Source organism: Seriola lalandi, unplaced genomic scaffold, assembly GCF_002814215.2.
Source record: "Seriola lalandi dorsalis isolate HSWRI2012SDOR001 ecotype SW California unplaced genomic scaffold, Sedor1 jcf7180002054735, whole genome shotgun sequence".
NCBI lineage: Eukaryota > Metazoa > Chordata > Actinopteri > Carangiformes > Carangidae > Seriola > Seriola lalandi.
The window spans coordinates 899,878-917,105 of NW_019525288.1; the positions used below are offsets into that span (position 1 = coordinate 899,878).

At 41.3% G+C, this 17,228-nt stretch overlaps 3 protein-coding genes across 3 annotated transcripts in view; 2 read left to right on the plus strand and 1 right to left on the minus strand.

Annotated features, from left to right (window-relative positions):
- Window positions 1-3,959: 3,959 nt before the first annotated feature.
- On the plus strand, window positions 3,960-7,408 carry pabpn1l (PABPN1 like, cytoplasmic). Its single transcript, XM_023424294.2, has 6 exons — window positions 3,960-4,231; window positions 4,994-5,120; window positions 5,659-5,726; window positions 5,811-5,917; window positions 6,023-6,110; window positions 6,705-7,408. Exons 1-6 carry the CDS (start codon window positions 4,160-4,162, stop codon window positions 7,032-7,034), a joined length of 792 nt encoding a protein of 263 aa, XP_023280062.1. The 5' UTR covers window positions 3,960-4,159; the 3' UTR covers window positions 7,035-7,408.
- Window positions 7,409-7,441: 33 nt separating this feature from the next.
- On the minus strand, window positions 7,442-9,361 carry trappc2l (trafficking protein particle complex subunit 2L). Its single transcript, XM_023424295.2, has 5 exons — window positions 9,271-9,361; window positions 8,807-8,979; window positions 8,324-8,411; window positions 7,726-7,805; window positions 7,442-7,611 (listed from the first exon to the last, which is right to left on the minus strand). Exons 1-5 carry the CDS (start codon window positions 9,301-9,303, stop codon window positions 7,566-7,568), a joined length of 420 nt encoding a protein of 139 aa, XP_023280063.1. The 5' UTR covers window positions 9,304-9,361; the 3' UTR covers window positions 7,442-7,565.
- A 434-nt stretch (window positions 9,362-9,795) lies between these two features.
- galns (galactosamine (N-acetyl)-6-sulfatase) overlaps window positions 9,796-17,228 on the plus strand; it is an 18,352-nt gene continuing 10,919 nt past the window's right edge. Inside the window, exons 1-9 of the mRNA XM_023424298.2 lie at window positions 9,796-9,939; window positions 10,239-10,362; window positions 11,082-11,156; window positions 11,287-11,389; window positions 11,570-11,713; window positions 12,366-12,432; window positions 13,700-13,827; window positions 13,926-14,065; window positions 14,232-14,335. Coding sequence (XP_023280066.1) covers window positions 9,832-9,939; window positions 10,239-10,362; window positions 11,082-11,156; window positions 11,287-11,389; window positions 11,570-11,713; window positions 12,366-12,432; window positions 13,700-13,827; window positions 13,926-14,065; window positions 14,232-14,335 — 993 coding nt within the window. The 5' untranslated portion in view covers window positions 9,796-9,831. The remainder of the gene's footprint in view (window positions 9,940-10,238; window positions 10,363-11,081; window positions 11,157-11,286; window positions 11,390-11,569; window positions 11,714-12,365; window positions 12,433-13,699; window positions 13,828-13,925; window positions 14,066-14,231; window positions 14,336-17,228) is intronic.

A 17,228-nucleotide genomic window follows, 5' to 3' on the forward strand; every position in this document is an offset into this window, starting at 1 on the left:
CCCACCCCCCCATGTCGAATTCCTCCACTACTACCACAGACCGCTCTTCACGACCCCCTCTCACACAAGCTACCTCCTGTGACCATACAGCTAACCACCAGGAGAGGTTGACCTGGACTTTGAAAAGCTGGGCTGACAGCAGACATGGAAATGCACATCCAAAAGCGATCATATGAATCTGTCTGTTTAAAAGCGTTGAAAGGAATTGCCATTACTTGTGATGCGTAAGAATATTTATCACCTTTTTGATGACATCCCACTATCCAAACTGATACTGCTTGAATTTAGTAATACATTACTATTACTGTAACGACCCGCATATTACCAAACTGACACACAGAATCAACCATGACATGCCATTTGTTGTCCAAAACCAATAAAAGCACAGACCAAAGTACTCCTGCTTTGCCATAGTAGGCTTTGACACAGTGTGTATTGACAGACCAGAAATACGGTTCGACCTCCACTACAGCACTTAACCAAAGTGTCTGAAATACACACACTCAGAGCACAAGAGTGAAGAGCGCGCTCAATGAACCGGCTGAGTTTGAAATGTGTAGAATTCCTATTCAAGCAATCAAAGCGCTTGTTGTCTACATATTGAATAGTGCTTCTGTAAAAGAATAGAGGCATCTCCCTCGGGAAAGCCTACTGATTGCGTGTTCTTACAGTTACAAAGCCTTGCAGAGATAAAATGAATGAATGGTGGATGTGTGTGTTTGTGTGTGAATCGTGGTGTGTGTATGTGTGTGTGTGTGTGTGTGTGTGTGTGTGTATGTGTGTATGTTTTTGTAAAAAAAAAAAAAAAAAAAAAAACCTTTTTCTTTGTGTCTCTGTACGAACTACTTGAAACCTTCAGAGCTTTAATGAAACATCCCAGACAGACTATAGTGGAAGATCGATTCACAATATGTAGCAACAGCTTTGTGCAGTAAAATACCGTGTTTGCGTATAATATCCACATCTAAACATTTTAATGACAGTTCCATTCAGCTCTTACATGCTTTGTATGTGCGTCCTAGTCTGCAAGTAAGCCCTCAGATAAACTAAACAAAGCCAAACCCAACAGACCACTTCTAAATGACCAAAATACAACCAAAAGCTACAACTTTCTTCTTTAGATTTCACTTTGGTTAAGGTTTTTGTCTTATATTCCAGCATCAGAGATGGTTCCATTGGACAGGATACAAGAGAACAAATCCATGTGCTGTTCAGCTGGGTGTAAGCTTCATTAAGTCATGAAACAAATGAGATTTGTGCCGAGGTGTCATATACTTTTCTCTGTGAAGATATTATAGATGGCAAACGCATAAGGGCTCTGCTGTTGTTACCATCCAAGGGTCTCCGAACACTTTACATCAACCACTTTTCTATTTGTTTAACTATGTACATGATATGGGCAAAACGCATGTTTAGAAAAGACAAATATTAGCAGGTTGGCATTTGTCTCTCCCTACCCGAACCAGTAACTCTACCAATGACGTTTCAAGGCTCATCTGGTGTGAAGGTGACACGTCCTTCCTGTGAAACAGGCACTGATGAATAGCTACAATAGAAAGCTAAAGTGGCAAACAAAAGCCATGGCTCAGGATGGTCTTGTTTTTACCTTTACATAAACTGAAAAAAAGGTTTATGGTTTTATATGTGTAGGGAAGCATTCTATACTGTATTGTGCAATACATTATTACAGAAAAAACATGTTTCTGTAGGAAAGGTTGGCGCTTTGAAGATCTTTCTTCTTTTGTTTTATTTCCCTCTTCAAAAAGTCCTGTTGCCGTTTTTAGATGAAGTAAACTGTGCCAGAAGAATTAAATTCTGATTTGTATTTATTTCTTGCATGCTTTCCTCCCTGTTGCTAATACCGCTCTTTAACTGTTCGCTCTGTTGGATGTGTGAAGCTGTAAAACATTCTAATTCAGGTTATTGTCTGTGTTGAACAATGTAACTGTGTAATTAAAACATAAAATTAAGTATTCATCACATTTGTTGCTTTTCTTCTTTAAATTCAGGCATATTCTGAGACGAAACACCCAGAAAAGGAAAATTATCCATTGTTAACAAATCATTACCAACACAAAGTTCTTATGTAAACCTCAGACGTCATATGAGTGTTCACTAATTTCTTCAGAAATATGTCAATTAACATACTGAATATCTTTTTCAAAATATATTCCTACAGTCACATACACTTTGACAAAAACATTACTCGTCATATACCACACAAAAAAATCACAAATTCACTCCATGTCTTTGACCTCAAATTACTGTCGCAAGTATTTACACATTGGAAGATGGTAAACAACATACAGTATATCGACACACAGTGTATCTGAAACACACATCTGCTACTCAATCAATTGAATTTTAATTTGATCTGATTATATCTATTAAACGTTCTGGCCAAGCTCTATATCCTCATAAACCCTACGACCTGCCTGTGAGTCATTACAAGCTCATGTTGTGCAGCAAAACTTTGTTTACACTCACAGATTTTTTTTTATTCCAGTGGAGATCCACTAATGTGTAGCAATGAAATGTGTAGGAAATATACAAAATGTCTTGAATATGTCCATTTGATGGAACGGTGGAACCATAAAATTGTAGTGGTTTTTGAATGATAACTCACTGAGTATAAACATCATATAGCTTCAGTGACAACTTACAACAACTAAATATATGATGATGAAATGAGAGGGGAAAACGGGGTGGGTGAATAAACTTCACACAGTGATTAACTCTTTCCCTATTTTCCTCTGATTTCAAATTTTTCAAAACCTGCAATACTTCTCGTTACATGTGTCTTGAATATGATATAATATGATATTCTATGGCTGCACGGTGGTGCAGTGGTTAGCGCTGTCGCCTCACAGCAAGAAGGTTCCGGGTTTGAGTCCCGGCTCAGCTGTGGGTTCTTTCTGTGTGGAGTTTGCATGTTCTCCCCGTGCAAGTGTGGGTTCTCTCCAGGTACTCCGGCTTCGTCCCACAGTCCAAAGACATGCAAAATGGGGACTAGGTTAATTGGATACTCTAAATTGACCATAGGTGTGGGTGTGAGTGTGAATGGTTGTCTGTCTGTATGTGTTTGATGGACTGGCGACCTGTCCAGGGTGTACCCCGCCTCTTGCCCGAAAAGATGCTGGGATAGGCTCCAGCCCCCCCGCGACCCTACTAGAGGATAAGCGGTAGAAAATGGATGGATGGATGATATTCTATAAAAAAGAATAGGTCTTTTTCAAAGAAGACAGTTTCTGTGTCCTGGTAGAAATAGATTAGTAATAGAGATAGAAAGCCTTTACTGTCATTGCACTGTGCAAAATACAATGAAATTAGGAAAGCTTAGGATAAAAACAATTAAAAAGAGATAGCTTCACACATGTTAACACAATCTTAATATAAATAGATAAAAATAAGGTGTAGATTTAATTCTTCACAGTGCAAAATTGCACAGAAAGGATTAAAGTTTTTACATGTAGCATACCGTTTTTCATTTCACCTGATTGTGTTGTGGATGCTGGCTCTCTGTCACACTCATTGCTGACAGGGACATTTGAAAATAACAGAGCCATCATTATTGTTATTAGTAACACATAATATGACAAACTCTGAAAAACTGACATGGTCTTGTAGCAATCATTAAGGAGTGAGTAACAAGTTTATTTGATCAAATGACACTAATGGTACTTTTAACTTAACTAAACTTAAACTAAACTGTGATTTTTATTTTTTTTTTGTCAAATATTACCAAATGTATCAAATAAATTCGGTTCTATTTTGAAGAATTTGAACATTTACAGTGAAGGAATGTAGATGTTATAATAATTATTATTGCTATGCTATTTAGTAGCATTTTACCAGCTCAAACATGCAGGTGGGGGTGCTACGGGCAAAAAGGGGGCAGCCAGGGACCCTCGTGCCGTAGATGCGGCACTGGGAGAAAGACACCCTCCTCCAGCGTCCCTCACGTGCGCTTCAACTGTCAATCAATCCAGCTCGTCATGGGTCTCGTTCACAGGTGATATCTATTAGCTTACCTCATATGCCGTCAGGTGTCGCGTCTGCAGACCATCACACCGTTGCCTTCCTGTGAGAGATAATATTTCGTGGCGGTTTTTTGGCAAGCTGCAGTCGCCTTTGCAGATGCCATGTTTGAGCAGTGAGCATGGCGGAAAATCATCTGGAGTACGGCTACCTGGAGGGCGAGTCCATCGGGGAGCATTACACCGAGGACCCGGTGAGTATCATTCTGTCGGTGGAGAAGCTAAAAGGGTGCTGCAACGTTTGCTTGCTTGTTTGTTTGTTTATTCGTTTCGTACGCACGTCAGGAGGGCGAGCGAGTGAGGATTGTCACGTTGGACAAACAATCGCCAACAATAAGCTACTTGCTATCGTTATATCACAAGATACACGTTATCAGCAACGAACGACATCAGTGAGCCACATCCTGTACGACATGCTGAATGACTTGTTCGGCATGGAGCCAATCAGGTGCATTGCATGTCCGCATTTCCAGCGTGAAATACTGAACTCCCTGGGTGATTTTTAAATTTTATTGTGTGGTTTAGCGTCTGAAATTACAGATGGTAAAACCCCATTTCACTTATATTGCCCATAAATCTTAGGCCACCTCCATGTGAAACTAAATGACCATTATATGGCTGTACAATATGACAGATTATAGAATATTTTCGATTGAGTAACTCAATTTGAAGTTCTGTGGGGGCTATTGGTACATATTCACATTTGCATAAATAATATTGACAATAAGAGGCGTATCTGGCCAACTGTGCTGGCCAAGTAGGCCATTGGGTGTTTCATTCAGATAGCAATAAGTTCATGACATTTTTTCAATGTAATGCAAACCGAAAACAATATCACAAAATTCTAGATCGCTATCGTAATAGTATCAAGTTTCAAATCACAGTAGCATTTGAGTGTATTACTTCAGTGTGGTCCACAGTGGCTTCAAGTGCTGGTTTCCATTCTTGTGTCTCAGGAGCTGGCGGCCATCAAGGCCAGAGTTCAGGAGCTGGAGATGGAAGAAGAGACGGAAAGACTGAAGGAAGAGGAGGAGAGGTGCGACCTATCAGAGATGCAGCTACTGACCAGCAGTCCTCGGCCTGGTGAGACAGCCCGCAGGTCTTATCCGCCTCATCGTTTGTCATCGTGTCACATTGGTGTACAGCTAAACACTGATTATGCATTTGGGAAGCCTCAGTGGAGTATTTTTAGCCAGGTGTGTAGCATCGCAGCCTCCAGGCAGGTGAGGTAACTGCATCCTTCACCATCTGGCTAACACCTGGGGCACTTCACTGTGGTCAAAACAGTGTTCGCATGTGCCTCATCACTGCCCAATGAGACGAAGCAGTGAGCCCCAGAGAAGCAGAAGGGTCCTCCTTGCTGCCTGTGGCTATTTTCTGCCTCTGTGCGTCTCCTCATCTCTTTCACCCTTCCCTTCCTCTCCTTTTTGGTTCTTCCTCAGAACAGAAATGCAATCAGAGGGGAGTTTACGTATTGTCAAAGATGATGTAAGAAATGGAAACGTTGGGTGAAAGTAATCGCTGTATTCATTTCACCTGGAGTGACCCCTGTGTAGACAGTGCATTCTATATATTGCATGTGAAAAAGCAGCTTATACAGTGTTTTTGTTTCCCCTCACAGGACCTTTCTACAATATGACTCCTGAGGAGAGGATAGACGCAGACAACAGATCAGTCTATGTAGGAAATGTAAGACTTTATCTTTTTCTTTGTGGTCATACTGAGCATATACTTTCACACCTCTGATCTGACACACTGATGAACAAATCCCAGGTAGACTATGGAGCTACTGCAGATGAGTTGGAGATCCATTTCAATGGCTGCGGGCCTGTCAACCGAGTTACCATCCTGTGTGACCGGTTTTCCGGCCATCCCAAGGGGTGGGTTCAACTTGTGCATAAAGTTTATACTTTTCGCTGCTTGACACTATACAACAGATTATAAGTTTATTTGTTGTGATGGCCTCTTCGTTTCTTCTTTCACAGCTTTGCTTACATTGAGTTCTCTGATCGAGACTCTGTGCAGAGTGCCATTGGTTTGCATGAGACCTTGTTCAGAGGAAGAGTCCTTAAGGTGAGGAGCATCACACCTCATGTTAGTCTTGAAGAGTTAGCTAGTCACAACTATCTACCGAATCGCTGTGACCTACAGCATCCTGAGTACCACTCACACTAGACTTCAGAATACATGGTGAATACAGGTATAGATGTGTTTGAGTTGGTCAGGGCAAAGGTGTTGGAGGGTGTGTTATTATACCTGAGATTTTGACTGGTGGAGCTCAAGTGATGCTCATATACAGCTCGCATTTCCACATATCATGATTCTTCATTATCCTCTCCCTTTTTAATTGAGAAGCACCATTTGGTCCTGTAGACTGCAGATTACCTAACTCACTATTTGGAATTAGAAACAAACGAGAGGTCATGTAATTTGACTTAATTTTCACTGTAGTAATGGTTCTTTTAGAGCAAACTAGTTAGAGCACGCATTTTAATTTTACACACTTGAGTTGGTCTCTTGGATGTGAACAAGTTGCATTTGTCTTTCTGCATGAAAATGTTTTGGGTTTTGTTCCATTCCTGTTGAATAGCAAACATGGCATTTCTTTCAAATTCAAGTCAATCATCCTTAACAGCACAGTAACAAAAGTTTCCTTTTGGCTTGCAGGTAATGCCTAAGAGGACCAATATGCCAGGCATCAGCACCACAGACAGGGGAGGACACAGAGGAGGCCACTCCAGAGGAAGAGGCAGGGGGTACCGTCCCCCCAGATATCATAACAGCTCACGAGGCAGGTTCCGGTACCAGTCGACCAGACCACAACATCAAACACCTCACCCTTACTATGGAGGCCCCTCAGTGGGGAAGAGACAGTGGGGACACATGGACTACCATGAGCAGATGCCTAAACGTTACCCATGTCTTCTTCTCATCACACCACCATCCGAGGAGTTGGGGGCAGGGTCAAGTGGACAGCACTACGCCCAACAGCGCTAGCACTAACCCACAGTGTACATTCCAAGTGGGTGAAAAGAAGCGATAATTTTAACAAAAGTTTCCAGGCATTACCGAGTTGAGAATTAATGTGACAGGCACAGAATGGACAGCAGTGATGACTTTTTAAGTTGCACCCCTGCATCAGTTCTTCAGTTTGGTGAAGAGTGAAGACTGGGGTCAGCGGTGTTGCATTATAAGCTTATGTTGCTGTGAATGCATGGGACAATCCTCAAATTGTTATGCAGTTGCATCTCTTGATGTTTTTACAAACTGATGCGAATGTTTTGTGTCGCTGCCTGCAATGTAATGTATAAATCCTATGTATAACTTAAGTTCTTTGTTATGTAAGTGAATAAATAAAACAATGATCTGGAGCTGCGCTTGTACTAAAATTACACACAAAGTGATGTGGAACATCAATTAAGTTTTATTACAGCAATGCATCTCCATAATCAAGGCAACTTGTAAACAAAAAAAAGATTAGGGGTATTATGTACAGTGGAGGTTCAGCACAAAGGGATGGAAGAGACGTCAGCCGTTTTGCACCATCATTCCAGAAACTACTCCATCGAAGGCCCTGGAAAACCATCAGTAAACAGTTAAACACCACTCAAAAGAAAAAATAAAGGTGATTAAAAAGGTTTAAAATAACCCTTTCAGTATTATCAGATTTCACAAAAACTAAACTCACTTGGACTGAATGGAGTCCCCAGGATTGTGGAATGGGTTGCACATTACATCAGTAAAAGAGTTGTGCAATTTTCTGAACATCTGGGAAAGAATAAAATACAAGTTAGATACTGAATTACTCAAAAGGAGACTATACCAGAGTACAATTGTTTTCTATTGATGAGAAAAATGTTCATATAAGTGCATTAAACTGACAGTTTGTCAATTTACTACAGGGTGAAGTGAATTGTATTGTGGTCAGAAGTTGTGTGTGTGTGTGTGCATATGTATGCTCATCCTGAATCCAGGATTCCTTAATATTTTGATTTAAATGTTAATGGTAAGGATTTTGCAGAAGAGCAGGATTACCAAGTTGCCAACATAACTGATTTATGTAGAAAAGCTCTTTGTCCATGCAAAAATCCATTTTTGATAATGTATCAATAGGATATTGGTTAATATACGGGCTAGGCTGTATAGTGTTCAATACAACACATAATATATTAGATAAACATCCTACACAAAGAGAACCAAGTTTGTAGATGTGTTACATTCTTTGCAAGACTATACTTATCAGGTTGATTTTGAACGTGTTTAGGTGCATGATGGGCTCAACTTACACTTCTTATTTCATTGTCCCGCAATGATGTATTTGATGAGTCCACAACAATGACAAATTTCACCTTGGAGTTTGTTACATACCCATATCTATTTCACCAGTCAAGGATTTTTTCTTTAGAAAATCATTTATGTCCAGGGATTCCACTTGTCACAATTACTGATTTTTCTATTTATAAATACATGAAATAAAAATTAACATTCTTTTCACTTAATAAATCAACAAAATATGTAATGCGTCAAACTTCTGCATACAACTGTATAATGTTTTCAACATTTTTCTTGAATAATAGAGATGTGTATATTTACTAATGTCCCTTAGGTGTAATAAAGATGTGTTCTTGTTAAAAAGCTTTAGATCACAGTCTAACCTCAGTAAAAGAAAGATGATCTAATGAACAGAAAAGTCAAACACTTGTATTGTGGGTTTCCCAACCTTGAACGAACTTGAAAAATGAACAAGTAACTACAAAAACAAAGGATACACTTTGTAGTCCTCAGTGGGATAGAGCAGACCGAGGTACAGCTCCCTCTGGTCTCCCAAGGATTTGCCCACTGCTGAGATCTTCTCCTCCACCACATCCAGAGAGGTGTGCACTGTGTAGTGGAACTTCAGCTCATTTTGAGTGGGCACACTGCGAATATACAGCGGGTAGTTCTGGGACAGGACATAACAGAGTACAGATACACAACAATGAGCCAATTAAAACAACCACCTTTAAACCACTCACACAAAATCATCATAAAGCAGCAAATTCTAACATCAGCTTCCCCTCAAATAATGCTAACGTTGTTAGCTCTGTTGGTGCATTTCAGCCTGCTGAACCTTTTGTCATGCAAGGAAAGCTCGAATATTTGCTCAGAGACGACAATAAGAACATGAGAAATACTTTAAACGTAGAAAAGGGATGTGTATAAAACCTGAAACATTTACAACAACAATCATTACCTCTTTTGCGATCACAGCTATGCACACCGCCATGTTAGTGTTCCTCCTCTGAGCTGTCAGATGCTGTCACGTGACACGCTGCATTCAGACGCTGTTGGAAAGTTACAAAATATATATAAGTACCTGATTTTTATATATTACAAAAAAGTATTTCACCCGGATTATGCACGTATCTTGTTTAAATTGTAAGTTTTTAATGTTAATTACCTACAGAATTTTGTTGCATGGTCAATATTCTTCTTCTCCTGAACAATTTCGAGTTTTATTTTGCATGTACAACATTTATCAGAAGTTCCTGAATGCACCAAATATCAAGGACCAATTTTAAGGTTATTTATTGTTAAACAATTTAATCCTAATGTATAATGCTACCACATTAATAGTTCAACGATATAAAAACAAATTGAACTAAAAGTGAATAAAAAATGTATTCAAGCAAACACCTCAAAATAATGACTCTAGTGTTTATGCGCAAGTGTTACGCTGAAGACCCGCACGAAGACAAACAAACCACTTCCTCGAAGTTGATGCTCATATGACTGCAGCAGATTCCTGCGAGTGATGTCTGCTCTAACTTTGACTCTCCTTAGTGCAATAATATGTTGTTCCTTGACAGAAAAGCCATCAAATGTATCATCTCCAAACATTATCATCTTGCTCATGGACGATGTGAGTTGTTTTATTTTATTTTTCTCTGTGTCCTTGTGACTTTAGTTCATCACATCAGCAGCACAGCTGTTTGGCTCAGCAATGAGTGAATGACAGAACAAAATATTTGTCTTTGTTTTTCCCTCTCTCTTTGTAACGTTATTTGTTTTCTCTTTGTCTCTGGGTTCTCACTAGTAGTAGCTGTTGTTACTGTAAATCTCGTGGAGCACTAAGAGCTGCCTGTAATCTCTAAGTGTGTGTTTGCATGTGTGTATATGTATTTGCTGGACTTGTTAATTAAACCTGCCTCTGCTCTTCAGATGGGTTGGGGGGACCTGGGGGTGTTTGGCCAGCCCTCGAAAGAGACCCCCAACCTGGATGCCATGGCTGCTGAGGGGATGCTGCTTCCAAACTTCTATACTGCCAACCCCCTCTGTTCCCCATGTAAGTCAGCAACCTGACACAGCATTTCCCGTTTTGCAATTAATTGACCTACTGCAGAACAACATTTGCTAAAATAAAGCTTGCACGTTCCGCATTCAAATACAACATGCAAAACAGAGTACAGGAAATTAGCACAGAATGCAAGAAGGTATTGCAACATTGGTGTTGAGCAAAAACCTTTAATCTCTAGTCTGGTCATTGTCATATTTTAATCTCAGGTAATTTAAGTATAATACTGGATTCTTTTTGTTCATTGTGCCAAAAAACCTGCAAATAAACTGCAAAAATCTCTGTTGAGTTGAAACATGGAAGGACAGGTTTTCACCAGACAGCAGTGAGTAGTGTGTACACTTGAGTTGAATCTATCCATTAATAGCAGTTGATAAATAAATGTTATAGGTATTGGTAGTTACGGAAAACAAATGCTTAAAAAGCTGAAAAAATTAGATGTACACATCAAAACTGAGATGCCAGAGCAATACTTATTTTAATTAACTACTACAATAAAGTATAAATGTGGAATTTATTACTTAATATAAGAATTTAACCAAGTACAGTCCTGACTTGACAAATTAATTTGTAATCTCTGTGTGTCAGGATGAGGGCTAGAGCACATTTAACTGTTTTTGTTTGCCAGTTAAAGATAATTTAGAAAAACCAACACAGAAATTGTAATGACTCTTTTGTAATGACTTTTTTTTCTGTCATTTTAACCACAGCCAGAGCTGCACTTCTCACCGGGAGGCTGCCTGTCAGAAACGGATTCTACACCACTAATGGCCACGCCAGAAATGGTACACTCTCAGTATATCTTTACTTATCCAGCAGCAACTCATTTTGTTGCAGGTGTCTCATTACTTAGTCTAAAATGTGCAGTGTGCAGTAAAGTCACGGAAAGTTTTATACGCTCAATTTTTTTTATAGCATACACACCACAGGAGATAGTGGGAGGAATCTCCAAGGATGAGATTTTGTTACCCCAGATGCTGAAGAAAAAGGGCTACGTCAGCAAGATAGTCGGCAAGTGGTGAGCTCTTTACCTTTACTCCAGGTTTTTCAAGGTTTCTAAAGGCTTAGAGGTTATGTGGAAGAAGTATTTTGAAAATATTGTGTTGTAGCACTAGTATAAATATGTAAAAACATGCATTGTGATCTTTTAGTCACACTAATCTGACAGTGTGTGATTGCTCTTTGTTTGTCACCACAGGCATCTGGGCCACAGGCCACACCACCTTCCTCTGGAGAACGGTTTTGATGAATGGTTTGGTGCACCGAACTGCCACTTTGGCCCCTACAACAGCAGCATCAGACCCAACATCCCTGTCTACAACAATTCTGAGATGCTTGGCAGGTAATATCACACACAAGCAATCAAATACACACCAGCAGACACAGAAACAGAAGCTGAAAATCTATAAAAATCTTCTTTCCCCATGACTCAGTGGAATAGTTTGGCTGGCTGCTCCTCTGGATGAGTCGAGTGTCTCCCCTCCTCTTCCTTCTCTGTACCAGCTGTGCTTGTGTATTCCATTTTCCGCCCATTTGTTTTCCCCAAAACAGCCATATGTGTATTCAGGGTCATTGGAACTGGCAGCCGGGCGTGTTTTTCGCTTAGCCGTGGGTTTAATCAGCGCTGCATACCTGGGCCCTGGGCAGACACAAACACACACACACACACACACACACACACACACATAGACATGTATACACACATACACACTACGCCCTCAAGAGACGGCAGGTTGCGTTGGCTGTGCGCGAGGACACCTGGAGGAAGTGAAGTGTAAGAAAGAGAGATGCCTGTCACTGCTTCTCTGCTCGCCGCGCCACGCTTCAGCAACACCTCATAACAGTTCCCTCTGCTCAGCTCTGCTGAGACTTCCCAAATATGTCTTTCACCAAAAATCTCCTACAAACACAAACCACAAGAGACGATACAACAGGTCAGTTTGAAAGAACATCAATAAGCTGGTATTTAATGAGTCAGCACACTTGTTTTTCAGATACTATGAGGACTTCAAGATTGACAGAAAGACTGGAGAGTCCAACCTCACGCAAATCTATTTGCTGGTAAGTTAAGGCTCACCTGTCCTTTCAAAGGCTGTCTCTATCTCAGGTGATACAATTCTTTCAGTGGAGCATTTAGAATATCAGGTACACCCAATTTGTAATTGAACATTATTGACCACTAGAGTCCAAAAATGGTCTTTGGCTCACCAAAACATAAAACTACAAAAACATAACTCAACAATAAATTGAAAGTACGATTAAATCCTGATTTTGGTCTTTGATCATCACCATGCTTTTCGGTGGATTGTTCACTTTTGCGCACACTCGCACTGATTATCTCTGCTGCCTACGTCAGTCCCTTCCCATTCTGTTTCTAAAGGGATCAAAAGCAGCATGCAGAGACACACCGCATGCTTGAGAGGTGTAATATGTCATCATAAGAAGAGGATGGATCTGTCAAGTAGAGCTTTATGAGGCTCATTTTAGCGTGTCTTATGAGACTGGACAGGTTTCAGCAGTGCAATTATTAACGTGGCTGAGTCTATGGAAAATGAAACAAAGGCAAAACTTTGAAATGCCAGCTTATATGTTTTTGACAGTCCTCACAGGACATGACTGTGTTAGCATTGCAAAAAAAATGTGTGTGTTACGGCTCAGTATTATATCCAAAATTATAAGGTATAATTTATAAAACAGTCTTTGCTTGGCACTGCCTTGACAGTTAAAATACTGTACCATTTAGTAGCTGTACGGTTTGTGTCAACAAATGTCAGCTGGGCTGCTTTTTTAAAACATAAATTCAAAGTGGATATTAGAACATCTCACATATAGAGAGTAAAGTGCTTTTCCAGTTATTAATTAGTTATTTCAGAGGGATGTACACTCATTTTCCACTTACTAATTTACACCCAGCTAAATTTACTGCAGTCTAATACAACAGCAGTGCTACTAATCCAGTTTGGTCTACCGTCATTGATATTGATGGAGTAAATGCGTAAATGGGTAAAACTGTTTCTTACAGCCCTTGAAATGATCATAAGGTTAATCAATATCTCTCTAAAACTTTTCAAAGAAAAGCTGAAAATTGAAACCTTCATGAAAGTTGTGTTTATTGCAGGACTGTTCTATGAGACTGCATTACTTTAAGCTGGGCATCCCTAATAAACAGGCAGCTGAGTGTACACCATGCTCAAAACATGGCTAGTACTAGTATGTGGTTTGCAAGTGAGAAAGAGGTTATTTTCAGCTGTACTGCGAAAAAAGTACAGTCATTTGACAGCTATTTTGACAGTGTTATAACAGTCTCTCACACCTCCCACCTCTACAGGAAGGTCTTGAATTCATACAACGTCAGACTGTGGCCCGGCGACCGTTCTTCCTCTACTGGGCAGCCGACGCCACTCATGCCCCCGTCTATGCCTCCAAGCGCTTCCTAGGGAAGAGCCAGCGAGGCCGGTACAGAATATGCAACCTTGCTGACTCTTTTATTGACTCATAATCCAGCAGATGCACAAGGTTATAAATGAATACACGCGTTTGGGTTTGTGCTGTAGGTATGGAGATGCAGTGATGGAGCTGGACTACAGCATCGGTCAGATCATGTCATGGCTGAAGACTTTGGGCATCGACGATAATACCTTTGTCTTCTTCACCTCGGACAACGGAGCTGCTCTCATATCTGCCCCAAAAGAAGGTAGGCATTGAATACACACACACACACACACACACACACACACAGACACACAGACACACATTTTTTTTAAACTCCAAGTTGTTGTATTTTTGTTTTAAGTCTGACTCATTTCTTCCTGTATATGTGTGCATGGGATTTGATACTGATACTGCTGCTGACTCCTCAGGTGGCAGCAACGGGCCGTTCCTCTGTGGGAAGGAGACCACTTTTGAAGGGGGCATGAGGGAGCCCGCTATTGCCTGGTGGCCTGGACATATCAAAAAAGGCACGGTAAGAATACCTCAGTGATTTGAAGCTTTTAGCCTGCAAATAAATCCAACACGGTCACTCACTAAATCCCTAGCATCTTCTCTAGAGACTAAACTACTGTTAGACCCAGGATCCAGAGCCAGGTTTTTTTTTTTTTATCCTAAGTATTGTTGCCGCCTAATGTTCTGCCTATCAACAGGTACCCAGAGCTGAAATGTTCTGTGTAAAGCTGCAGGCAGCGTACAGTACTCTGAATCAGGTTGAGAGTAAAGGAATAATTATTTCGTTAATCCTGTCCTTTGAATGATTGTTGCTTTTTTGTTTCATGTTTCATTTGTGTATCGTTTATCACTTTACATGTGCACACTCTGACCCATTGGCGCACTAACCAGTTAATTTGACCAAGTTCAGTTTTTCTATCAAGGGATTGAACTCCAGAAACAGTGAAGATAAACTGTGTGATGATTTTGGCCATGAAGCATGTGGGTGCTTTTTTTTTTTTTTTTCCACTGTTTCCTCAAATATTTTTGGCTGGAATTAATGCCCCAACTCACTCTCTCTCTCTTTTTTCCCTCCCCCTCCCCAATTTAACCCCCCCACCCACACCGTGATCCCCTAAGCCTGTGCGTTCTGCAAATGACTTTTAATTGTATTAGGGGCAGCTGTGACACGGGGCTGTGACGCAGAGGGATTTGGTGGAGGAGCGAGCGGAGGCTGCAGTCTGCAGTCTGCAGTAAGCCTTGCCCCTGGCTCATCTCACAGGGGTGTGCTGGGGCCTGATAGCACAGCAGAATAGCGAGGGAGAGGGGGATTGGGAGCGTCTTAAGCGGCTAATCTGTTTGTGTGTTTGCTGAGGTTGGATTGAGCCGTAATGAGGACTTCAGTATCTGAATATGCCAGGCGCTCAGGATAAAGGAACGGGAGGAGTGTGAGAGGGGGTGCAGGGAAGGAAGCAAGGAAGAAGTAAAAGAGGCGGCTGGTGTAGAAGAGAGAAAAGGAGGAGTGCTAAAGACGCTGGCACTGCCACACTGCCAGGAATGTTGTTGTGTTCGCAGGGCTTTGCTGCACCTGGGCCACATTATAACTAGCCAGTGTGTCTATCTATGCATGTGCAAGTGTGCAGAACATGTCTGTGTAATTTTTGTTTGACCCTACATGCTTACATATAGATGCATTTTTTAATTTATGGTGGATTACTTATATGTGTGACTTTCTAGGCCAATGGAAGAGACATGGATTTAAATAATGCCACAAAACACCTGTGTGTGTGTGTGTGTGTGTGTGTGTGTGTGTGTGTGTGTGTGTGTGTGTGTGTGTGTGTGTGTGTATTTGCAGTTGTGGCTTGGCTGTGAGGGTCTATAGATCCTCCCTGAAGCTCTCTGGGGTTGTGATGACAAAGCTGCTTTGTTGGAGTTACTGTACTCTGCAGCTCTGGATTTATCACTGTGCTGCTTGGGAGGGAGGACAGACCATACACAGGGTTGCCCCCCTCTCTTATTTTGTAGTCTTCTGAAATCTCTGTTGATCTGTGCATTGAAAAGTCCACAAGCTCTCGGAGCAAAATAGCTGAGACAATAAACTGCCAAGCAAGCCTTTGGTACGCAGGTTTATTGTACCAACTGAGCACAGATTAATCTTTAAAGTACTAAGATGAGGAGTTTTTTTGCAAGTTTGTAGAGGATTGGTGATAGAAAGACCACTCCAGGGTGTATTTCCACACATCTTAAACAGATATCCCATGATGCAACTGAGTAATGAAACATAGTCATTTCAGTAACTTGTGAAAATGTGTAGGAAACTGTTGTCAATTAGTCATAGAGGATGGAAGGACGTGTACTGGAATGAAGGAACACGGCCGGTCTGAAGCAGGTGCAGATTCAGCATTCTTCTAGTGCCTTAGGGGTGGGGGGGGGCATGATGATGAGGGGTGGTGGCTGTAGGAACAAAGATGCGGAGGCGGGTGGGGTGTTGGCCCCACAACGTTGCCGAGCGTCACAATCCCTTTTGTGTTTTATCAGGCAACAGACACACAGGCAGAGTGGCAGAGACAGGGATAGAAGCACTGCCTCCTCAGATAACCAACATCACCACTCACCACACAGAAAGGAATGAGAGAAAGAGATTGTGACATTAATAGAGAATGATGAGTCAGACAGAAAAGAGGAGAGGAACAAAGGGTGAAGAAATAGTGAAGTTCAGTGTAGACTACAGAAGAGGGCAGAGCTAATAAAGGAAGGAAATGAAAGATGGCAACTCATGAGATAGAGTTTGAAAGTTTTTGGTCATGCAAGTTGTTAAACAACTAAATGTCAGTTTTGCATCTTGTGTCCTTTTGTCCTGTCTTCTTTTATGGTGTGTGTGTGTGTGTGTGTGTGTGTGTGTGTGTGTGTGTGTGTGAGGAGGACTTTAAAAAAGGAAAAAGGAAGTGAAGGACTAAATCTGTTAGTGTTGTGTGTGAGGAAGAGTGTCTGGATGTGCAGATAGATCATGGAATGCATTGCAGAGCCTTTTCTGTGGCTAGTTCTGTGGATACAGAAGAAAAGGGAATTCATTTCAGTGCTTAGGAGCATGTGCGTGCGTGTGTGTGAGTCTGTGTGTCTGTGTCTGCATGTGTGCTGACTGGCGATAGGAGCACAGCGGCACATGGCGGTGCAGCTGCAGAGGCCTGATAGCACTATCTGATTGTGAGCGTGCCGTCTCCCTCTAAGGCTCGCTCAGGAGAGAATGGAACGGAAGATCAAGGATGACAGTGAAAAAATGGCATTTTATCTGAAAATAGTTCAAAGTTTATAAATAAAATAAAGCTTTTCACTGGGACTGGGAGAAGGAGATAAAACACCAGCTCGCTCCAGCTCCAGCCGCCTGCTTGCCCGGGCCTTGTCCTCTCCTTACTTCCTCTCCTCCTCCTCCCCCC

Excerpts from the sequence above, each read along its gene's own strand:
- pabpn1l (XM_023424294.2), top strand. The coding sequence starts at position 4,160 with ATGGCGGAAAATCATCTGGAGTACGGCTACCTGGAGGGCGAGTCCATC. Across the intron at positions 5,121-5,658 it reads GACCAGCAGTCCTCGGCCTG|GACCTTTCTACAATATGACT; the intron begins GTGAGACAGCCC and ends TTCCCCTCACAG. Across the intron at positions 5,727-5,810 it reads GATCAGTCTATGTAGGAAAT|GTAGACTATGGAGCTACTGC; the intron begins GTAAGACTTTAT and ends AACAAATCCCAG.
- trappc2l (XM_023424295.2), bottom strand. The coding sequence starts at position 9,303 with ATGGCGGTGTGCATAGCTGTGATCGCAAAAGAG. Across the intron at positions 8,980-9,270 it reads TAGCTGTGATCGCAAAAGAG|AACTACCCGCTGTATATTCG; the intron begins GTAATGATTGTT and ends GTCCTGTCCCAG. Across the intron at positions 7,612-7,725 it reads GGGGACTCCATTCAGTCCAA|GGCCTTCGATGGAGTAGTTT; the intron begins GTGAGTTTAGTT and ends ATGGTTTTCCAG.